We start from the raw sequence: 25,102 nt of genomic DNA, 5'->3' as shown, positions 1-25,102 counted from the left end.
AAGGAAAATGACAGAACCATAAAGCACAATCTTAGGTTACATTACCTCCGAATCCTGTGACATCACATAGGCAACAGTACAAAGTACATACCTGTTGCCAAGACAATGTCCACCATATTCCCAGAATCCATTGGGCTCACCTCCCACCTTTACTTGTGTTACGTCATTACCCACGTCATCACCCATATATAAAGAAAGCCCCCTTGATCTCTATCTCTCTTTCTCTTCCCCACTACCACCTTGCCCCTCTCTCTCCCAATAAACCTCTTACATGTGGAACTGCTTTGGCCTGGTGTGCTATGTTTAGACGCAAGCTGCTATTCTAACACGTCATACATCTTTCTTTGTGATGGGAACTGTTCTGTATACCATAGATGTTTGCTATGCCTTACTCCTGCTCAATTCATACCAGCAGCACCCTCCTCCATTGTGATAAACCAGAAAGATGTCTACAGAAATTATTAAATCCTACATTGAATAGTGTTGTGGTAGAAAAGATGGATTTGTCCCCTGATTGAGGATTACAGACCCAAACTTATATATTGGTCAGAATAAAGAATTTCTGAAGATAGAGTTATGAACTTGTTTTCTGCTCTAGAAAAAAATCTGTCTACCATTTACAGAGGCTTGCTCTGTGTCAAGGTTTATAAGCACCTGTTCTGTTTCTCACAAGAACTTTTCCAGGACTGTTTTCTCAAGAAATAAGAGCAATGGTATGCAGAGAAGTCCTTGGACACTCAGCCTAGAAGACAGAATCAAATTTAGAACTTAGATGTAGTTGCTGGGAACCTCAGCGTTTCCCATTGGTTCTTTATTTACTTTTGTGAGGCTGTCAGTGAGGCCCAAGACAGAAAACATAAAAGAAAGGTGGGAGTAACGTTAGCCCCAAAGGCAAGCAAATGTAAGATGGCAGCTTAGCTGAGTTCATAGCACTTACTGTTTGTCTTCAGCTTCCCAGGCTCGCTGCTACGGCTGCCTGCCTGGTTGATGGCCTTGACCATGAAGATATACTTGGTGCCACTTTGTAGGCCATGCACAGTGTAGTGGTTCTGCTTGATGTTGGGCACAATCATCCAGCTATCCGCCGAGTTACATAGACCTGCAAAGCCAATAAGACAGGTGCAATCACAGGCAATGTTTGCAGAATTTTAGATTATTTGAACATTAAACATTATTTTCCAAAAATAGAGAGCTTTCTTGCTTTTTATGTGGCATAATCAATGAAATATTGCTCAGTGTGCTACCAATATGGAGAGTTCACTTTGTATTATATATGTTCTCTTTGAGTGTTCCACTGGGACAAGCCACTGAAAATGTTTATATTGAAAACTCTAGTCTGTGTGAACAGGTACAGCAAAGGTGTGTTTTTTTTTTTTCTGGCATCTTATGCTCTAAATATGCACATGCTGTCTTATTAAGGGTTATGAGGAAGAAACAAAGGTGATCTCTGATTGATCCCACTCTATGAGATCTGTCTCCTGAATGACACTGGTCATTTCTCATGAACTAGGAAACTCACAGATGGTGGGGGTATGTGATGCATGTAACTGGCTAAACACTAGCTTCATCAATACAGACACAGTTGATTGTGTTTTGATTCCTATATCTCTCTGATCATACCCAAGTCAAGTAGTTTTGCAGCTGCTCCCTCTAAAAAGGAAGGATATGTTATCTTGTCATGTGGATTTGGCTTTGTCCATATGACTTATTGAGTGAAAGGTTGAGCACAAATGACAACATACTTGTTCCAAGAGTAGGTTTGAGGGTTTCTGATGGTCCCTTGCATCTCTGTTATCACCAGGGAAGAACCATTCTAGGAACAGTATTTTTTTCAACAAAGGAGATGTGGAAGGAAGGTATTCTGATTAATTTTATTTCAACTTGACACAAACTAGAGCCATTTTGGAAGAGGACATTTTAATTGAGAAAATGCCCCCATTAGATTGGCCCATGGAAAAGTCCCTAAGGGCAGTTTTTCAATGGTAGGGTAGGCTAGCTTGTTGTAGGTAGTGATGCCCAGGGGCTGGTGGTCCTAGGTGACATAAGCAGGATGAGCAAGCCAATAGAGTTGCACTCCTTCATGGCTTTTGTATCAGCTCCTGTCTTCTCCAAGTTTCCGCCCCACTGGAGTTCCTGCCCTGACTTTCCTCAATGAACAGTAATGTGGAAGTATAAGTGAAATTAAATGCTTTCCTCTCCAAGTTGCTTTTACCCACAGTGTTTCATCGAATCAGTAGCTACTTTAACTAAGACAACAGCCTTATCATTAGGTCAATGCAGCTGCAAAACCAGCACAGATCACTCAACTCCATCCAATGTCAAATGAAAGAGGCATAAAAATGATCACCAAGGCAGTTTATGATCCTGTATTAATGTGAATTCAGAAAACTGGGGCAGCAGTACTTATGGGCAGTTTGCAGCCCATTGTGGACCCTAGGAAAGTATCCATAAGATTTTTGACCAGCTGCATCCTTATGATCACTGGTCCAGAGTGGAGCAGGGTTGTTCTTCTGGCTGTATTTTGCAGGATGTGGGCTGAAGATTTATGAGGCTTGGAAGAACATGTAGGAAAAGGGAAACCCATTTTGTTTTGCAGCTGACTGATGCTAGAAATTTCTTTTTGGTATCAATCCCAACTTTCCTCTCTCCACTCATCAATCTCCCTTCCAATAGAACATTTTCCCATTTCCCTGGTGACTAGGCTGTCATGAAGTTTCCTTTCTCAGTACTAGTCTCTGGGAAAGTGCCAGACACATTTACTTCCTGAGGTGCTCCAAACTCAAGTCCCCCTCTTTCCTTTTTGGTTCATTTGCAAGTCAAAGGGTAGATCCTTTGATCTTGAGGCAGCTTATACCTCACCCAAGTCTCAAGAAACAGTTCCTTATTTTTGTGGTCTCACATCCCTGAGAAACTAATGAAATCTTTCTGTGAGAAGATATTCATAGTACATATCTACACCAAGCCAAAAATATTTACATAGCATTCATAGGCTCCCTGAAGTCCAACTTTGGAGTACACTAAATGCTTCCTCCAACTAATAACTTAAAAATTACACCTTGAATTATGACAGATGAGTAGAAAATTTTAAAACTGTTTTGAAAATTTATTTACATTCTTTGTATCTTTTTTGTGTATGTTCACATGTATGTTGTGTGCATGTGATTGCATGTGGATATGCAGGCCAGAAGTTAATATCATGTTCCTTCCCTGATTATTCTCTAGTTTATTTATAGAGACAGGATTTCTACTTGAAACTGGAAATCACCAATTCTGGATAGTTTGACCAGCCAGGTTTTTCTTGGGATCCTCTTTCTGCATCCTGAATGGTGGGGTTACAGGTGGCAACAATGTCTTCTTGGTTTTATACATGGGTTCTTAAAATCTAACCACTGGTCTCCGTATTCAAACAGTAAGTTCTTTATTCATTGAACCATCTCCCAGCCCCACAGGCTCTGGATCTTGAGAAAATAGTATTCTCATGTTCCCCTTTGAGTCATTTGGTTTCATGAATTTTCTGTCACTTCTTTTTATTTCTACCTGTGAACATTTTTTTTTTAATCACAGGACCTTGAGACTTGAAAAGTTAGCATGAAGCAAAGAAATAACTTGAAATTTATGAAATTCCTAGCCAAATGGATGGACCTGGAGGGCATCATCCTGAGTGAGGTAACACAATCACAAAGGAACTCACATAATATGTACTCACTGATAAGTGGATATTAGCCCAAAACTTAGGATACCCAAGATATAAGATACAATTTGCTAAACACATGAAACTCAAGAAGAATGAAGACCAANGTGTGGACACTGTGCCNCTTCTTNGAATTGGGAACAAAACACCCATGGAAGGAGTTACAGAGACAAAGTTTGGAGCTGTGATGAAAGAATGGACCATCTAGAGACTGCCATATCCAGGGATCCACCCCATAATCAGCTTCCAAACGCTGACACCATTGCATACACTAGCAAGATTTTGCTGAAAGGTCCCAGATATAGCTGTCTCTTGTGAGACTATGCCGGGGCCTAGCAAACACAGAAGTGGATGCTCATAGTCAGCTATTGGATGGATCATAGGGCTCCCAATGGAGAAGCTAGAGAAAGTACCCAAGGAGCTAAAGAGATCTGCAACCCTATAGGTGCAACAACATTATGAACTAACCAGTACCCCAGAGCTCTTGACTCTAGCTGCATATGTATCAAAAGATGGCCTAGTCGGCCATCACTGGAAAGAGAGGCCCATTGGACACACAAACTTTATATGCCCCAGTACAGGGGAATGCCAGAGCCAAAAAAATGGAATTGGGTGGGTAGGGAAGTGAGGGGGAGGGTATGGTGGACTTTTGGGATAGCATTAGAAATGTAATTGAGGAAAATACGTAATAAAAAATATTTAAAAAAAGAAATAATTTGAAACTTATAGAACAATTTGAATGTGTGAGACTATAATTTAATACTAAATAAAATAACTAAAGACAGTATCTATGCCTCTTCTAATTGTTTGTAACTCTGCAGTTTTTTTTTTCCTCTCTCTCCCAAATAGCCCTGAGTAAGAAGAAAACATCCTGAGTCACCAAACAGAGCTTCCCATATCAGGACATAGTTACATCCAATTGAGTTGTTGGCCAAAGGGTCCCATGGAAATTCCCCAAACAACTCAGGCAGTTGCCAAGATGAGTTACAGTCTGCACAAGAACAGGAAAACCCCATTGCTGGTGATAATATCCACATAACTCATTGAACATGGAGAGGGTGAGCTTTGCCTACATAGAACCTTCAGCTCTATGTTCTTGTGTGTTTGGTACAGGAAGGTACTCTTCAGGTTACCAAAAGAAATTATAAAGAAAATACAGCCACAAACCTTTCATCTACAATGTTGTCCTTGTTGTAAAATATGCTAGTGTGATGGTGGAACAAAGCTGTGAGAGTAACCAACCAGTGTCTGAGTTGACTTAAGTCCCATTCCATGAGATGGAACCTATACCCAATACTGGCTGAGTTACCAAGAACCAGAGACAAGATAGCCCACAGATCTAGGACCAGAGCCTTATTGATTCATCATTAGAGAAACTTCTTCCTGTAGCAGATGGGAACAAATACAGAGGCCCATAGCCAGAAATTATACAAAGAGAGAGACCTTGGAACATACAGCTAAATGGGATATCTCCATCAAATTCCTCTCCTCAGAGCTCAGGTAACCCCCATGGAAGACAAGGTGGAAAGAGTATAAGAGCCAGAGGGGTTGGAGCACACTGGAAAAGCAAGACATAATAAATCAACATGAGTAAAGCTTATATGAATTCAGACTGATGCAACATGCACAAGGCCTACATATCTTTATATCAGGTCCTCTCTCTATGTGTATATGAGCATTCAGTTTAGTGTTTTTATGAAGCTGTTGTGTTTGTAAATGAGTGTGTTTCTGATTTTTGTGCCTTCTCTTGGTGTTCTTTCCCTTATGCTGGTTTGCCTTGTCCAACTTCAATGTGATGGCCTTTGTTTCATGTCATTATATTTGTCTTATTATATTTCATTTTGTTATGATTTGTTGTTTTCCCTTAGAAGCTTGTTGTTTTCTAATGAGAGGTAGAAAGTGAATGGATCCAGATGGGAGGAGAGGGGGTTAGGAACTGACGGGGTCTAATAGAGCAAAGGGAAACTCTAATTAGGATTTATTAAATGAAAAAAATAATCTATTTTCAATAAGAGGGGTGAGAAGAAGAAAACACTCCTAAATGCCATGCTGACAGGATAATCTCCCTGTTCTATATTCCCTTTGATACTTCCTCATTAAGCATTTTTCTAGAAAACAGCTATAACAAACTCTATTTCTGGAGCTTGCTGTAGCCAAATTTTAGATTTTTATTCAACCAAAGTATGGTCATTTTGAATATTGTTATTCAGTCCCCAAGAAGCCTATGATTTACTTGGAGACAAAGAATAATGTTACTGAAATAGCAATAAAACAAAATGAACTTAGTATAATCCACCATATCCTTAGGTCTTTGTCAAAACAGTCAGGCCTGAATGCAAAACAATAGTAACTAACATTCATCAGATTCAAATGAGAGTCCTATCAACTTCACTGCTTTTTCATTGTTCCTGTTTAATTGCACGTTTCAATGAAATGACTACTGTGGTCAAAGAGGGAAAAATAAAAATGCTTAAACAAGCTTGCCAGCCTGTGTAGAAACCTGAAACTTGTAGGTAGTGGTAAAGGATGCTTTCAGCAATATCAGAGCAGAAGTCTGAAATTGGTACAAACTGTAACTTGGCTTCCAAGCACAAATCTTAACTCAACCAAGATTTATCATATCAGAGTCTCACCCAAAAATGCCAGGATGCGAGACTGACTATCCTATTCTGAAAAAGTCACTAATTTTTTTCCTTGAATATTAGAGTAGTAAATTTTTACTGGGTAGCTTTACAGTGAGCAGGCTACCTCCATAATCACTAAACATTTTTTTGTTTCACTTTATAGGACTCTTATTGTCATGATAATAATTGAGAACTTATTGAAAATGCCAGAAAATAACCACTGACAATGTTTTTGTGGGGCATTTATGTTGGGAGTACCTTGGAGTATACATTAAATGTGTTACTAGTGTTGGTCTTGAACCAGCTTGTACCACCTAATTCCTTGCACATGGCATTATGCTACCTTGAGATTACACTGTGCCAGAACTAGTAGGCAGGTTTACTTCGTCAGTTTGTAAAACACCCATGTAACTATCCTAATTGAAACTTCACTTTCTCCTAGACTTGTCTGGGCGCTCTGTTGTTCACAGAATGCCATGTAGGGAGCAATATTAAAACAACAAATGAAACCAGAATATCATTGGTTTATAATGAAGCATAATTGAGCCTTTGACTTTGTACAGTATTTTTTCATTGACAGTGAGTCAGAAGCATTTCGCTCCTACTGTAGCATATTAAATGATCTTAATTACATTGGGGGATTTGAGAGCCTTGCATGGCAATTGCCACTTTGCTGCAGAATATTATACGGAGTGGACACTGTTTACAGTGGCTGTCCATGAATTCCTAGCAGCTTTTGTCTCTTCTAACAATTTGAACAGAAGTAAACCATGCTTTCTTTTTTCCATATAGAAATATATATATTCATAATTTTCATGAATGTTTTCAAAGTGACTGAAATGTATCCATATAACTATTTCATATGATAACCTCAAGAAATGTGACCTCTGCTTATTTTGAAAATGACAAGAACAGCTTGCTGGTAACAATGCCCTGATCTGAGATTTTAAAAGAACAGAGGAAAAGCGGTTTGGGTAAACACTGTAAATTAAATCTGTATCTATGTGTTATGAAGAATGTTAATAGTATTATATAGTTGTAATTCTATCAATCAAAATGAACAGTAAAAGTGTTATCATTTTTGCATTTGGGTATGGACATTTGTGAGAAATGCAATGAGATTAAATAAAGTTAGTACTGAAATATTACCTAGTTCCCCCTCACTAAAGCCAGTTAAAAGTAATTAACATAATACATGTTTATCTTGATTTAAATTGGGTTTCTCTTGTTTAGCTTATAGTACATATGTCCAAGATCAGTGAAATGTAAGCTCCTACAGATGCTAAAGTGTATTTAAAACATCACCTGTCACCTCTCTGAAGGGCAATTTGGCAATGCCAATCAAAATTAAAATGCAAATAATCTCTTCTTATCAATTATATCTCAAGAGATTATACTAGAAATATAATTTTGCATGCACGAAAGGGAAATATGCAAGGATATTCATAAGGGCAATGTTTGCAGAGATTGGAAAGAGCTAGTGTTCATCAATAAAAGATGAGACAGATAAACCCGGGCATGGATTTGAAATAGGGTACCATACTGCTTCAGAAAGAGATGTGGTAATTATTTATTTGTGCTAAAATAGAATGGTCTCTTATTATATTTACTGATTTAAAAAAGTAAATATCTGCATATGGTGTGAAAATACACAAGAGGGCATAAAATTTTCATTTATTACTGCCATGCAACAAGACCTGTGAAATTGGAGAAGAATGATTTCAGAAGAACCTACTCTTTGAAGGAGTATGATTTAGACTCGTCTCCCAAGGCATGTCGAGTATGTAAAAGACAGTAATGATGTACCAAGTCTGAGGAGTCTTTTCAGAAGTATCTTCATCTCCTGTCAGCTGAGTACCACTTAGAGATCCTAGTTACTCCTACACCTTAGCTAGTACCCTCAAAAGGCCCATCCTGTCCTATTCCACTTTTTCCAGTGATGGCAAATCAGACTGTCCACCTGAGCCCATTACTGCCTAGCTTAGTTCCCCAACATAAAATTCAAAGCTGAATAGCTCTATATGGTATAGCTTTTGTTTCTTGGCTTAATGACTGATGACTGATGACATGTACTTTCTGAAGCCAGCTTCATGGTTTTGTGTCTCATACTTCTTTCTTAGTGCTTCATCATTTACACTGAATTTTCTAGCCAGTCATTATCAAGTAAGATCTTCCAGTATGCGCCATTATTTCATTCTCTGTAGGATTTGTTTAAGCTGACACAGGTATCTGCTGATATCTTTATGTCACTTCCATATAGCCACAGCCTTTCAAGAATCAATTTAACCACAACTCCCCTCCAAGGCCTTTTGGTCACATCTGCTTTTGATTCCTCTCTGGTTCCTACCTACAAAATGTGTCACCAAACTGTCCTTGACATAACAATTCACAACTCACTTGTCCATTCATAAAACTGCAGAGTTTTATGAATGCTTCCAAGGCAAACCAATTACGGGAAGGGAAGAGGGAAAGAAGACGAGAGAGGGGATAAAGAGTGAGAAGAAGAGAAAGGAGGGAGGAAGAAAGATATCTGAAAAACTTGTCTAAGAGGGAGTTAATTTGCACTTTAGTCACTATGAAGCTAATGTCTTTCTGTATGGCCCTTAAAATTAATCTTCATCCAAATTTCTATTTAACGTACCATGTACTAGGAAAGATGAGTTGAGAGAGAAAAGTTTTCTTTTCTTTCGTTTTTTTATTAAAGTTACAGTAAATAAATATGGCTGTATTCAAAACATCTCTGTAGAAAAGCAATTTTCACTGCATTCTATTATGACATGGTCTATATATCCATTGCCATGTTGGCTAGTTTTCTGTCAATCTGATACAAGCTAGAGTCATTTGTGAAAATGGAACTTTAATTGAGAAAATGTCCCATGAGATATATAAGTGGGAAACTCTTTGGGGGTATTTTCTTGATTGTTGACAGGTTTAGGAGGACAAAGCTTACTGTGGGCAGTGGCACCCTTAGGCTGGAGGTCGTGAGGGCGCAACAAGTCATGAAGAGCAAGCCAGTATGCAGTGTTCCTCCATGGCCTATTCATTAGTTCCTATCATGATTTTTCCTGGATGGAAAACTTTAAGCTGGGAGATGAAATAAACCCTTTCATCCACAAATTGCTTCTGGTCTTGGTGTTTCATTACAACAATAGAAACCTAACCAAGAAAATCACGAAAGATGTTTCATATGTCTTCTTCTGGAAAGCAATTTCTTTGAGCCCATTGCCATTTGTACAATTTTATTTAAATAACTCAGCTACAACCTTTATGACCAGCTATTGTTGTTTGAGTTGTACTTTTCTTTCTTCCTTCCTTTCTTCTTTTTTCTCTTTATTTATTTATTTTTTTGAAAACTGAAACAACATTTAGAATAGTACATAAAATGAAATGCATGATAAAATGACTAAAGCACATTAACTACCACCAGGAAATCGCTGTTAGTCCTATGAAGCATCATATAATCTTTTGAATATATGTATGTGTGCAGGGGGCAGGATATGTGTTTGTGTGTGAGTATGGATGTATATACACATTGACGCATGTATATGTGGACTCTATGGTCAACACTGAGTGTCCTCCTTTGTCCTACTCCACTTTATTTTTTTTTAACCCAGTGTCCCCATGGAACCTGCAACTTGCTGATTAGGTTATACTGGCTGGCCATTGAGCTCCTAGAATTCTATTGTTTTCAACTTTTCCCAGTATTGGGCTTACAAGTTATTTTACATGGATACTAGAGATGTCAACCCTTTACTACATGTTTGCAAGATAAACACTTTTACTGACAGCTGGTATCCCTAGTTCTCCCATATATTTCTTCCCAGTGACACTTTTCTCTATTCCATACAAACAATCCTAATTAATATTTAAAATTTTAACCTCTAATAATATAATACATTTTAAGTAAGAGTAGTTGGTTTTGATATTTATGTTATGAAGTGATAAATGGATTCACAGTATATATGTTGTTACCAGCTTCTTTTGTAAAACTACATCCATGTGGTTTTCCAGAGGTTGTTAATTTTATTGGTATTTGACCAGCTGTTTTCATTACTGCAATACAAGTGAGCATTATCTATTCCTTGAACAGGAGAAAGAAACCAATAAATATTGTAATCTTATGCAGTCCTCATCATCTCCTTTTTGTGTTTATATTCCTTCACCCAGCTTATCTGAAAACAGTCATCAAACAGAGAAGTAAATTAGCCAAGAGATACTCACTAACAACATTGGCTTGTCCAGTGAATATGGTGTACTGGAGTTCATAGGAGACCACGCTGAACTCATCATCTGAAGTCCAGTGGACAGTGATGGTGTCATAGGAAGCCGTGCAGAGCTCTTCTCTAATTGTGGGAGGGTTGGGAGCTGTTGACATAAAAAATGCATATCAGTGGAGCAGCAGATACCATTAGGATTACAATTTGGAGGTATTTAACTGTTAAAGCAAGTTCCTAAATAGGTCTAGCAGATTTACTAAAAGGAGGTTTTGGTTCCAAAGTGCTTAGTTGTCTACTTAAAGAATGTTTTTTGGTTTATTTGTTGTTGTTTTTTCTAAGCAGTGTGACTAAAGCCAGCGAGCCACTAAGACATTATCTCAATTTATCACGAGAATATATTTATGAGAGTAAGAAAACAATAGATTCTTGTGTATGAAGAAAAATATATCAAAGACAAAGTAATCACGACAAACTTTCATAATTTTATTCTCCTTTGGTGGGGGGTGGGGGGGGGGGGGGGGGGGGGTAGAAATCTTACTACTAAAGGACTATATGATAAACATTTTAGGTATTGTAGGACAGACTTCTGCTCTTGCAACTACTTAACCCTGACAGGAGAGCAGATGTAGATAAATTGTACATGAATGAGTATGACCATACTCTAATAAAATTTTATTTACAAAATAGCCATAGGGCCTGATTTGGCCTGAAACCCACTATGCCAACCTCTCATCCACATGACACCAGCTATTTTTAAAAAATCACTGTTATCTGCTAACAAATCAACAAATAATTTAAATTTTTCTTTATCAGATATTTGATGACTGGATAAAATTATTAATGCACTTCTATTTTCATTTAATTTTTCAATTTGTAGGTGGTATGTTTAATCAAAAAGATCACAATTAGCAAGCAGTCATCTTTTAGAAATACATTTTCATTTACTAAGAAACCATGAATGCTTGCGTTTGGTTGCTTTTATCACTACAGAAACCTTTTGTTTTGTTTCACAAAGCCAGCAGCTCAGAAATTTAAATCTTATTAAAACATCTGATTTAGAAATCACTTACTCTGGATTAATTTCAATAAGTAATTTTATAAGAATAATTAAGGAAGAAAAGACAAGGCTACAAGTGGGTTTTTTTTGGTGGCAATAATATTCTAAGGCAGAGGATTACAAATTACAGTTATTCTTTTTACTATTTCATTTTGTAAATAGTTATTTGCCTGCAAATATGCCTATGTATCATGTGTGTGTTATGCTTTTGGAAGTCAGAACATTACAGATGATTTTAGCCACCATGTAGGTGCTGGGAATCAAACCTTGGTACTTTGGAAAAGCATCCAGTGCTCTTGTCCACTAAGCCACCTCGCCAGCCCACATCAGCTATTTTTGTAAATAAAGTTTTATTGGAACACAGTCTGACTCTGTCAAGTATTCTCCATCTATGGTATTTTTATACAACAGCAAAGCTGTGTAGTTACAAGCATATGGCCTGCAAAACCTAAGACATCTGCCATATGTCCTTTTTCAGTCAAAGTTTACCAGCCTGTGGTTTAGAGAATTGATCCACAGCTTTTCTTCATACTCTTCTTTTACTGGAGCTGAACTTCAAAGAGAGAATCATGTTTGCATTCTGTGGATTTACTTACACCATTGTATAGATCTCTTCTGTTCTAGATTAGTTTCTGATTAGAATTGGTAAATTGTAAAGAAACCCAAAGAGGGCAAGGCCTTTGTTCAAATTGTAAATTTAAAATTCTACTTTAATTGTCTTCCCTTTGACACTTGAAAAGGCATTTAGCACAAGTCACAAGAAGCCTTGCCCCTTGTTGAATTTATTAATAAGAAAATGGGGGTTCATCTGAGCCTGATGGTACACATTTATAATCTCAAAACTTAGAAGGAAGGGAGAATGTGAGTGTGAGGGTAATCTAGGTTATACAGGAGAACCAAAATCTAGTCTAGGTTATATAGTAGATCTCAAAATGATACCCATAATTGAAAAATAAGTAATAGGAAAGAAAGAAATACATATTCATCATAACCCTTCAAGCATTTTCCTGGAAATGTGTGTCTTCTCAAGAGCCCACATGTGAAATTTAGTTTTGAGCAGTGTGACTTGGATATGCATGAGTAAGTGACACCAATCAGGAGAGTCATTCCATGCCGGTCCAGCTGTGTCATAAAATATGTTTGTTTTTATCTGTGTGGTCATTGTTGCTGTGAGCTCACTGCTGAATAAACCAGCAAAGAACATCGTAGTCATTCATAAGCCAAATAATTAACTGAATTCTTTCTCCATTAACCATTGTGGAAAGATCATTTTTTTTCTGTCCACATAGCAATATATGATTAAATAGACAGAAAATGTAAGTTCAAAATAGGCAAGTAGTTGTGAGCCACATGGCAGTAGCTGCAACCAGGAAGGAAATGTCACCTCTCTGGGTTATTAACTTGACATACCACTTAGAGGCATGTCATAGGAAAAAAATCTTGTTTGCACAGCCAGGCAGGCTAACCCTGTTTTGATTGTAAACCCAATGGGTTTGTCAATTTCTAATTTTCTGTAAATGAAAACTACAGCATGCTGCCAATTTCAATACCCACACAATCAGTACCAGAACTATTATTTTCTTGCCTTCATCACAAACACTACACAAGGAGTGGTGGACTAATATGCCACAAACACTTGGTTTCCTGCTTATAAATATTGGATCAACTATTTGGACTTGGCAGTATCAGCCAAGTATTGTATGTTATGGCAAGAATTGATGTTATGTCTAGAAGTAGACTGAATTTGGGGTTAACAGCTCAAAAAGTAAAATCGCACATATCTGATATGATCTATAGATTGTCATAAACAGCCATTGTAATTACATACGACATGTGTGTTACAATTTTGTGTAGACTACTTTTACAGTTTTCTTTTTAGTCAATGAGTTCATGTTCCTACAGAAATTTAAATGAACATATATTTTGAATATACAATTAATTGTTGGAGAATAAAGATACATTTTTGTTGATCAGACAAGTATAGCAAGATGATTTGGTACAAAAAGACCGATGTTCCTGGGCAAATATTTATTTTTCTAGTTTCCTCTGGCCTTGAGAATGAGCTCGTAACATGGATCTGGTCCAAGAGACTTAGTGAAAATTTGCTAGGTAGGTCTTTTGTGGAGGAGTTTTGGTTTTATAATAAACAAAGCCATACTTGGCTAGCCAAGAGGTTTTGCTATTATTCCCTCCTTTTCCCTGTACTTTTGGATAAAACATCAGTAGTAGGTAGAGGATATATGTTGTAAAAAGACAGCAAAAGAAGTTGTCAGAGCAGGAAAATAGTAATATATTGTACTGTAATTGAGTAGCTGTGAGCACCATGTAGCTGTTTAACTTCTAATTATATTCTGCTCAGTTTTAAAAAATTGCAATTCACCATCCACATTTCACGTTTTCAATAACTAATATGTTGGCTATCATGGACACAGAACATTTCTATCACCAAAGAAAGTTCTACCAGATGGTAGTAGTTTAGATAAAACTCAAAGACAAAAGGTAAGGAAAGGAGGCATTGCACCCATAAATATTTCAAATGAAGTTTGCTTCCTTAGAGTAAATGCTTTGTGAATCAAACTCTTTCTTCTTAAGTGGGAGCTGTATATTTGAAAGAGAATTATACAAGACAAAGAGATGTCTTGTGGGATAACTCCCTCTGCTTGCAAATGCAGAATAAAGGCTAAAAAGGTCAGTTGGAGTTCTCACAAGGGAAAAAAAAAAGCATGAACTGTATAGCTCCTTGCTTTCTATCCAGACACTAAGAAAACAAATGCTATACAATGTTCCCTCTCTTTGGCTCCACCCTCCCCAACCACTCTCCCACAAACATGCACATACTGGCTGAGAGTTGAGAAACTGACACCGTGCTCAGTTAGGGATGTGGTTTCTAGGAGGCTCTATGTCTTCAGTACAGAGCACATATGGCTTCACTGTGTACATGGTGCTTTCCTGAAGTTACAGGTTCTGGTGGCTTTGGGGAACACAAATAACTTTGTCTAAATGGCCCTCATTCTTTCTATCAACCATTGAGTCCAGCTCCTGCTTCAAAGGGTAACAGCAAAGGAAAAATTTATATTAACTCCTAGGAATATAGGTAGCCACATTTTTTTTCTTTTCTGTTTCTTTTCTTTGTTGCTTTCTAAGCTAAAAAGAAAGAAAGGAAGGAGGGAAGATGAAGGGAGGAAGAGATGGTGGAGAGAGGGAGGGAGAGGAAAGCCAAGTAGAAAGTATAAGGATGAACTGTGGCATCTGGAATTGCAATGTGATTTATGTGATGTTTGCCAGAGCAACATGAAATTCAGGTTTTTTTTCCTAGAAAATGCAGAGGTCTGGACAGTTCATATAGAACCGAGCCAGACCCTAATTGTGCTCACTCCTTTTGTATCTGACCTTCAGCATGATCGCTAAAATTTACCATTTCTAAAATAAAGATTATGTTTTACCAAAATTGATACTGTGACAACTAAGACAACATCACAAATACAAAGAGGTAGAGAGATATAGATGGCCAGCTATTCATGTGTTTTTTGTTTTCCTGCTATTACTGTACTATGAGAGTCAGAGACACTCTAACATCGTGAAAGATACCCATGAAACCTTACTATGTCTTTCATGGCCAGAAGTGCTACTACTTTCACCATCTCCATGTTAAGAGCGAGGAAATGGTGATAAGGACATATTTAGCAACCGGGATTTTCTTTATTTTCTTGTCCCTGTTTCTACTTACTCTGTGTTATTTAGGTTAAAATGCAGTGTGGACATTAATCTTTATAGGACTATCAGATAGCATTTCAAAGACTGAAGCACATGTATGGATTTTAAAAAATAATTGATCCAATGGTAAAGTGAATATACACTGTACTAGAAAGAACATAAAAGAAAGTAAGACAATACCTGTTAGGTAATCCAGACATTCTAGCAATTTCTTCTCCCGGGAAAAATCCAAGGCAAAAGTGTCAAATGTGTCATTGAGGTTGATTTCAGGAATTAGGACCTGGGAGGATGCAGTTGCCATGGAGACTCTGTAATTTAAACAAAACACTGTTTTAAGAAATGTCAAGGTGGCTTTTATCATCACTGTGAAGGAGAGAGAACAAAATAAAAGGAAAAGAAATATCAGGGTTTTAAAAAGTACCCTCTCAAAAGGTGTAATGTACGAACACAAACAACCTTACAGAAAAAGCAAAAGAACTGGGAAAGGTAACCCAGTGCCATCCCCCTTCTTTATACTATCAAAAAAAGTCCCCACGGAAGCAAAAGAATATTCATATTTCATGTTGCTGTGTATTTAACAGCCTGGCCCAGTCACATCTAACCCCAGCAAGAAGCACATAGCTTCAGGCATTTCTTCACACATCTGTCTGGGAAACTGTTTGTTCCTTTCAGACTCGCCCCTGCTCCACTTCAAAGGGGAGTCTCCAAAATTTCAAACTGCATAAAAGGCAAAGTGAAGATTAAAAAAGAATGTTTCCAGATATTGGATTAGTTTAATCAATTACTAGCCTCTTTCTAAAATAAACATGAAAAGGGGGGGTTGTCTGGCTCTTTTTCATTCTCCTTCTATTCCCTTTTTCCCCCCACCATATTCCCAACAGATGCCATGGAAAATATTCATGAGCTTTCTCAGAAATTCCCCAGTAGGCACACAATTTCGTTTCTACACTCAGGTTTTCTGGTGAGTGTTCCCTTGTATAAAGTATAAAGTAAGGTATATGTGTCTGTCTCTTGTGTGCTCTTGAGTTCATTTGGAAAGTTACTAACAGCAGAACATTCTAGTGGATGCTAAAATGTAAGTAATTATTTTTAGACAAAGAAAACAATGCCTTGAATAATTCTACTACTGAGCATAGAAAATGATCTAGACTTATTTTGAGGTGTTTTATGGTTTTGTTGAGTTCCATAAACATTAGGACACTGGTTTTTTTGTTTGTTTGTTTGTTTTGTTTTGTTTCGTTTTTGTTCATTTTGTGGAACTTGAAATGCCTTAACTATACTTGTAATCATGTATTTTTTTATAAAGATCACTGATGCCCAATTGCATAAGATCTCTGCACTAGCTGGCAATACTAAGGAAGATTTCAGGTGCTTGCTCTTACATTTCATGAGAAAAGCTTGATACTATCAAGTTATCCTGAGCACTATAGACACTCTTCTGTCTTTTAATAGCTCGTAAAACTTTGGATATTCACAAAGACCCTATATCTTGGCTAGGAGTCTATCCATACAATAGAAATAGTACACAGCAACAAAAAAGGAATGGAGCATAGGCACAGGCCAAAATATGGATGAACCATGCCAAAATCACATTGCAAAAAGCTGGACAAAAAGGTTATGAGTCATATGAAATATTCAGAATAGGTATAGCGTTTAAATTGTATCCTGTAACCAGTTAGTTTTACTTGATGAGAATTTCACAACAATGAAAAAGAATACCTATGTAAAATAACCCAAATATGGTTTATCCAGCTGTATCTCTGGCAAAAATTCAATGTTATTATCTGGGGAACAACATAGATTGTTTAATCTGAAATGTTCTCATCAAATTGATAATAGGAAGAAAGTCTAAGGCAATTTAAACTAGATAAATGAAATATTCAAGTAGCAAAGGGATTGTAGACAATGTAACATCACCCCCCTGACTCGATCACAAGGACTAATTGAAGAGCATTATTGTTATGATTTTCTTGACTAAATGTGACATTCAAATGAATTAAATTCAAAGGACTTATAATAGCTAATGTAGCTGAGTGGATATAGGAATGGATGCTATTTAAAATGTACCTTTAACAAATACTCATGAAGCTCTTGAAGTGTGTCGTATTACAAAGAGACCAAAATATTTGGATCAAAGCAGTCAACTTAAAAGTTATGCTTTAGTATTATTTGCATGCCTCAAAATATTTGAAAATAATAATAATAATAATAATAAACCTCAATGAGTTCTGTTTCAATTTCCCCAATTGGGAGAACTGGAAGAAGCAGATACCAGCCTTACAATGGCTTTTCTCTTAGATTCTCCTGCAAACCAGATCTTGTGTCAGTTGATGAGACCAATCTGAGTACAGATAATCTTGCTATGTTAGGTTCCCTTCTTGGAAGTAGAAGCCTCCTTGCTCAGGCACATCCAAAATAGATTGCACTCCCAAATTTGTCTTGCTTCTCAGGTCAACAAACAATAAATATTTTTTTTCTAAAATCAAATGACATAGAAAATGCTCCCACCATTTGGACAGTGGGAAACTTGAGTGGGAAGCTGGAGGAAGATAATGCCTAGCCTGGAAGGCAAAGACTGACAGAGAAATCTTTGGAGATTACTGCAGCTTTTAACACCTACAGGTTTTCTTTCCTTGGTGGAAGGAAAGATGCTTATCTTTGACTACAATTTCAAATCCTCAACTGGAGTGACAAGTAAAGGGAACTCTGCCAAATTCAACATTTTATGGGATGTTTTTATTTCCCAAATCCTTGTTGCCAATCTTCTGCTTTTTTTATACTGCCAACATCCACAGGGTTGTTAGTGATAGGCTTCTTTTTGCGTCCTTGATTTATACTTACACCCCACACCTGCCATGTGTGTGATGTGTGTGCTTGTGTGTGCCCGTGTGTGTGTGTGTGTGTGTGTGTGTGTGTTTCATGTGTAGAGGGATTATTCATTCGTTACGCCTATGGATGAGTTTCTGCTCTGTTATCTCTAATTTGCAGAACACTCAGTAGTTAACCACAGAGACAGTATTCCAGAAGGTGGCCATGTCTACAGAAACCCTGTTTATGGGTCTTTTGCCAGACACCACACACCACCATGGTTAAAACATCAAGGTACCACAAAAAACAAAATGTGTTGATCTTTGGCCAGCTCAAGATTTCCCAAATACATTTGGCCCTGGAAATGTAGTGTTGTTACAACATCTTTTAACCTGTCAACATCCTACAGATGGTATTCCAAAGTCCACATTTCTCTAGAGTTGCCAACTGGAATTCTTATCTTCCTCCTCAATCCTCCTCCTCCTCTTCCTCCTTCTTCAGAAAAGCCTGACTGACTGTTGAACTGTCTGTGATGGTAAGGAATTAAAAATATTGCCTCAAAGTGGAGAAACTTCTAGAAAATCTGAAAAGTGATTGTTCTGAAGGAATTTTTCTTATAATTCTCATGATAAAGAGAACTTACTGTTCAAAGTAATTTTAGAATAAACATCATGAATGGACTTGGGGGAGGGGTGACACTGGTCAAGGGTGGGGGTGGGGATGGGAACAGGAAGGATCAGGTTGGGGGAGGACAGGGAAAGCAGAAAGAGAATACTGGCAGAGACAACTGGAATGGGAAGGGGAGTGAGCATCTCTGAGACTATCTAGAAACTTAGGACAATGGAAACTTCCAGGAAGCTATGTGAGGGTGACCCTAGCTAAGACTTCTAGCAATGGGGGATGTGAAATCTGAACCAACCATCTCCGTAACCCGGCAAGACTTCCAATGGAGTAGGAATTCAGACACCAACCCAGACACTAAACCTTTGACCTACAATTTGTCTTGCCCACAAGATGTGCTGGGGTGAAAATGAAGCAGAAATAGAGGGACTGGCCAACAAATAACTGTCATAGCTTGCAATCCATACCATGAGTGGGAGCCCACCCCTGACCCTGTTAATTATATTCTCTTATACTTGAAGAGAGGACCCTAGAATAACTGCCACCAGAGAAGCTTCATCTAGTAACTGATGAAAATAGATGCAGAGACCCACTGCCAAACATTTGGTGGAGCTTATAGAATCTTGTGGAAGATGGGGAGGGAGGATTCTAGAGCCCTATGGGTCAAGGGCACACAAGGAAACCTACAGAATCAACTAACCATGGCCCCATAGGGGTACACAGAGATTGAACTTCCAACCAGGGAGTTTGCATGGGACTGATCTAGGCCCTCTGCATATATGTAACAGTTGTGCACCGTGGTCTTTCAAAGACAGAGAAATGGACTGTTAGATTCCAGTTGGAGGTTTCTTACCTGTGTGTAAACCATCTTTAGATTGTATTAAGTGTGATGTAAAACAGTGGTGTTTAAGTTTTTTGATTGTTTTGTTTTCTTTTAACATGAAAATAAAAAAAAAACAACAAGAAAGTGGACATAGTTTAGATGAGAAGTGCAAAGTATCAGACCCTTGAAATCTAGGATCCACAAAGAAAGAAATCTGTCTCTCTTGTAACAGGAAGGAGAGAGCATCTTAAGGGCAGCAGCTATTCATGTCCTTCATGGGAGATAAGTATCTAATTAGCTGCAAAACAAAGTTTTCTCAATTAGAAGAAGACAGTGAAGCCTGCTGACCAGTAAGAGACCAGGTTATAAAAATACTATATATTCTTTGTGCATGGTGAAAATGGAATCTGACCCAACCAAGCACCAGTATTAGTTTCCTCTCTCTTTCCTTGAAGAAATTCAAGTGTTAAGATGGTGAGCATGTTTCCACTCTAAGACCATGGGTTGGTAAAGGAACACCTGCAGCTTGTTTTGTGAATGGGTTCATTGGCAAAGAGCCATACCCACTTGCTCCCTATGGCTAACGTGAAGCTACCCAGGCAGCAGTGAGTAAATGTGATAAATCCTTTATAGCTTGCAAAGCTGAAAATAATTTACTTTCTGAAACAGTACAGTGGTCTCTGTTCTAGGAGAAAGGCCAGGATGAATGAGTTCTCTGGGACCTTTTCATGACACAATTCTGTAAAGGTGTTGTATAAAGGACAATTGGGAATTAGAATAAATGGAAAGCCAAGGTGTTTGGTGTTGGTGTTGTCTTGAGATGTTATTGATGTGGCATGGGCTGTAAACAGGCCAACCTTCCCTTTGGAACCACTAGAGTCATTATATGGGTCTATGCCCAGGGAAACGAGTAATTTCTATACTAAACAAGTCATTGTACCAAGAGAAGACTTACCTTCACCCATCTTACTGCTGAAGTTACTATGCAAGTAACACCATTTCTAGTTTTCCTCCAGAGGAATAGAAGGTATTCTAAAACAAGGCAGTGGGAGGTTGGTCTTTGGACCTTCCTCTCCCACGCTAATCAGCCTTGGACTTTTCAGATGATGTCAACATTCTCAGTCAAGTAAAAACAAGACTAACAAAGAACAACACCCATACAATTGTTTTCTTTAGACAAATGAGCCATGCAGTAGAAGTTAGGTTTCCCTTTCATCTATTTTGCCTGCACCTCCATTCTTTGTTAACAAGGATATGATAAGATCAAGTTTGAGAATCACAGCAAATGCTGTTTCTGTATCATTGCTCCCGCCCCCAGCTCTCTTCCACACACAAAATGGTTGGTTTTATTCTAAGGGGTGAACTGTTTATATGAAGACCTTGAACTGTAGGCTGGTATGGAAAGGGTTTTATTATGTCAAAGGGAAGCATTCTTAGCTGGAGCAGAACAGCAAAGGCTTCTATTCTCTCTGGTACTCAACCTCGAACAGAAAACAAGTCAGTTTGAGAGCAAGGCCAACCAGTCACACGCAGATATATGCAATCATCAGCCTGAAAACTTCCCAGCTGTCCCTGCACCCACCTCTCAGTGATATTCTTTGCTGTCTGTAGAAAACGGGCATGGTCATTTTCCTTTAGCGAGTGTTCTGCTTGGGCGATGAGTGATGCAGACCTTTCAATGCACTGTTTACAGTTTGCAATCTGCTGAGCTAATTTGCGGAGCCTTATCACCTAGAACAAAAGAAGCATGGCAGGCGAGGTTACAAATTAGGATCACTGGGGAGATGGCTCAGGGCTGAACTCTTCAGAGGTGTGAGGTCTGTTATGTCTAAGCAGAGAGAGGTTGAAATCTGGAAGGCAAAATTTTGGAACTTAAACTTTCTGTCTTTGGAGAAGCATTAGTAATTTTTTTTATGAGGAAACACTAATTAGTGTTAGTATTACACTAACTAACACTAGCATTGCTAATTACTTCCCTGTTGAAGGGGGGAAAAGGTGTCCAGTGGCAAGTGACAAAGGGTCACTGAATCTCTTCCCTCTACTATCCTACATAATTACTTCAGGACCTTAGAGAACCCTAGAACCTTCTCCATCTCAGGTTTTCAATATGCCTTTAAGAAAATAAAGCATTTCTGTAGGTGTAAATTTGAGGCTTAAGTTAAAAAAAAAAGTGAAAAAAAATCTACAAAGTTCTTTGTAATCCATGTAATAAAGTTGTGACATGAAAGCATTAGGTATTCCTATTTTCCATACTGCCTAATCCTTGTGTATTAAATTAACAGAGAGGGAGCATTTTCCCATTGATTAATATTTTTCTTATTGAACTGATGAGAGAAAGCCAAAAAAAGCACAGCTGGGCCATTTCCTCTCACTGTAAACGTCATTTCCAGTCACTTTGTGCTCAATTGATAAGTTAACTATTTTGATAAGCATTTCCCATTTGGGATAAAACACACAGTTGTTTCACAATCTCCATTCTATCTCCTGATTCTGTCTTGCTTAAAAAAAAAAAAAAAAACACCCTTGACTGTAATCATCCACAACCTCTCCGGCAGGTCAAGATAAGTCCAAGGTAAGCCACTTGACCACGGCTCTGGTGTTTGAAATGTGCCATAAGCTGAAGCCCTACAGCCAGGAGCCAAGTTAAAATTAGACCAGTAATTGGAATCACCTCGTGCCTACTGGCCCCACCTACATGCAAGGGGACAGGTTTTGGCTGGTTTTCTGATAATTCCGGAATGGAAAATAGCCTTGGGTGAAAGGGTAGGGAGGATGCCTGGTTAATCTGTCTTACAGACAAGGCAGGCTCAAGCTCCCTCCAGAATTCCTGCTAACCTCAAGAAATTTTTGCTTTCTCCAAGTCATTACTATTATCCCAGGACAACTTTAATCTTGAAAAAAAAAAGGAAGGAAGGAAGGAGATGTCAGATCTGTAGAACTCTAGGGAATGTCCAATTCCAAATGTGTACTAAGCAAACAAAGGAAACTACAGCTGAATTGAGAGGTGCTGAGCCCAAGATTTCAGACAAGGCTGAAAAGAGTCCATGAAAATAATGAGTCAGAATGAAATGTCCACACTTGGCAGCTAAGAATATGTGATCTTGGCAGCATGGTAAAAACACATCATTCATTATAAAGGTAGGTCTTGTCCCTATCAGGATAACTGTGTACCTAAGTTGAACAAAATAACACCATTTTACACCAAATAGAACAGAGCTTCTGGCAACATTATATAGAGAGTCAAGGTCAAGGCAGCCCTCTAGTCTAATTCAGGATGTTAGAACACATCTATTAGAAACTGTCAGAGGAAGGGAGAATTCCAGAAGGATAAGTAAGTTAATAGTCTCAACAATAAACCAAATGAGTGGAATATTTAATTATATAACATAAAGAATATTTAAATTGTATGGCCAAGTTGAAGGTATATGATTAAAAAAAAGAGGTCAAACTATTCTTTTGGATTCATTTCATGTCACTCTCTTAGCCTTTGAATATGCACAGCAGAAACCACATGTATCAAAAATGACTACACTTCAATTTCATATTTTTCAGGTTTCTCTATGAGGATATTTGGAAATTAATGGTGATGTTTAAGGACAAGAAAAATAACCTAACCGGTATATATTGATGTAAAAGAAATTGAGAGCATACTGTAAAACTACCACAATATTCTAGAGTGAACTTCCATGTAGAACATACTTTTAATTATACGTCAGTTTACAGTTGCATCAGAGATTCACAAACACTGTATGCAATAGAATCAGCTGGGGATCTTTCAAAGGAAAACTCTAGATGTCTGGGCACATCCTCTGGTATTCTAGTTAATGAGCTGTAATTGGCAGAGCAACAGTAATTTGCATTTTAACAAGCAATGAATGTTTTTAAATCTCCAGGTGATGAATTACTAGTATGGTCAGGACTAGCATTTAAAATATCAATCTAGCTTTAATCTTTGAGTCCATGGACATCTGTCATGCTTGAATGTCACTCAGACTCTTTTGTCCCTTCTTACATTTATGGAATTCTCCAGGCAGAGGCCAAAACTCAGTTGCCCAATTTCTTCTGTAGCTATTTTCTGTCATATAATTGTCTACGAGTTTACCTCCAAAACTTATTTATTGCATTCCTGTCTATGTATTTCTTCTTTGAGTCCTTTTTATCTGTGATTTCTTTATCTCTAAACTGTTTCTTTTCAAGTCTGTGTCCTCTTCTGCAAAACTAATCTTACTGGAAATAAGATAATGCTGCTGATTTTGTTGGCAGTACTTTTAGAAACAAAAGATTTCTTTGCTTGCTTTGGAACTGAGCTTAGCACTTCAGTTTTAAAGAAAAGAATCTGAAAATAGCTTCTTGTTCTCCTTGGTCTGCTCTAATGGTTTTACTGTTGCTTTCACCTAACTGGGCTCTTAGGCTCAGCACTCTGGAATCCAGTCTCACTTTGGAATCCTGACTTATCTCTGTGTCTCTGAGGCACCTGTCTTGTGTGATAATAGAATGAGTGGGGTACAGGTCCTCTTAACAACTGACTTGTTCCAGAACCTCAGAACTGAAGTTTGCCAAAAGCTATGATGCCAGGCAGACATTGGCAATACTCTTTTCCTGTCCCTTGTAATGAATAAGAAGCCTTCTGCAGTCTGTGGTGCTAAGGCATAAGCCTGGTTTTTGCCTTCCACCTGATCCAAAGCAATTCTAGATTCTTCAAGAATGTTTTTTAGGCACAGGCATTGGAACTGCAGGTGTACTTGTATCTCTTCAACTATGCCTGTGCTTCGAGCCACAGTTGTGGCATTGTAATTTCATGCCATTTCTGCTTCACCGAAATGCTTCTCTTATTTCACTCTTCACCTTTGTATTCTATTTCTATTAATGGTGTATGTTTGTAGTGGAGTGCTACAAAAAATGAACTCTACATATAATCATGGCCCAAACTGGAATACCTTTTATTACTATCCTCTAGCTCATAAAGGGAAATCCCATGCCATGAAATTCAAGCTGCAGCTAAGTAAGGGTAAGTAAGTATGGTTGCTGCAGAGGTATGAAAAAGTGTCATTGCAATCTGAAGATGGACTCTTAGTGAGGTCCACATCTGTACCTTGGGAATCTTTAAATATGCTACCTTCCATACCAAAGGAACTTTGTAGATGTCTAGGTTAAGAATCTTGAGGGGTTGAGGTGGTCCAGGATTATTTGGATAATTTCGACATAATTCCTAAGGTCTTTATAACAGAGAGAAAAAGTATATATTCTTCAGGTGAGAAATACAGAACCTTTTTATCAAGGAAACCATACCTTGCCTTCTTTAATCTTTGTTCCAATAATTTGTCTTCTTTGCTGAATAATTTCAATGAGAAGATCACATTCTTCTGTCAGTTTGGCTTCTTGACGGGATGCATTGACCTACAGGATGAATAAAATGGCATTCATCTGAATTTTTGATCTTAGCCATTCTGAGTGGTGTGAGGTGGAATCTCAGGGTTGTTTTGATTTGCATTTCCCTGATGATTAAGGATGCTGAACATTTTTTCAGGTGCTTCTCAGCCATTTGGT

At 37.9% G+C, this 25,102-nt stretch overlaps 1 protein-coding gene across 5 annotated transcripts in view; it reads right to left on the bottom strand.

The window, feature by feature from the left end:
• Positions 1-720: 720 nt before the first annotated feature.
• The window catches only part of Mid1 (midline 1), a 329,163-nt gene continuing 304,781 nt past the window's right edge, over positions 721-25,102 (bottom strand). For all 5 annotated transcript variants that reach the window (XM_029473477.1, XM_021152957.2, XM_021152956.2 and 2 more), the window contains exons 4-8: positions 24,845-24,952; positions 21,138-21,286; positions 15,484-15,611; positions 10,537-10,680; positions 721-1,099 (exon numbers count right to left, since the gene is read on the bottom strand). In XM_029473477.1, coding sequence (XP_029329337.1) covers positions 915-1,099; positions 10,537-10,680; positions 15,484-15,611; positions 21,138-21,286; positions 24,845-24,952 — 714 coding nt within the window. In that variant the 3' untranslated portion in view covers positions 721-914. The remainder of the gene's footprint in view (positions 1,100-10,536; positions 10,681-15,483; positions 15,612-21,137; positions 21,287-24,844; positions 24,953-25,102) is intronic.

This window comes from Mus caroli, chromosome X (genome assembly GCF_900094665.2).
Source record: "Mus caroli chromosome X, CAROLI_EIJ_v1.1, whole genome shotgun sequence".
In the NCBI taxonomy this organism is placed as follows: Eukaryota; Metazoa; Chordata; class Mammalia; order Rodentia; family Muridae; genus Mus; species Mus caroli.
Note: the sequence above shows the minus strand (reverse complement) of the source record. Positions and strands in the feature narration are given on the sequence as shown.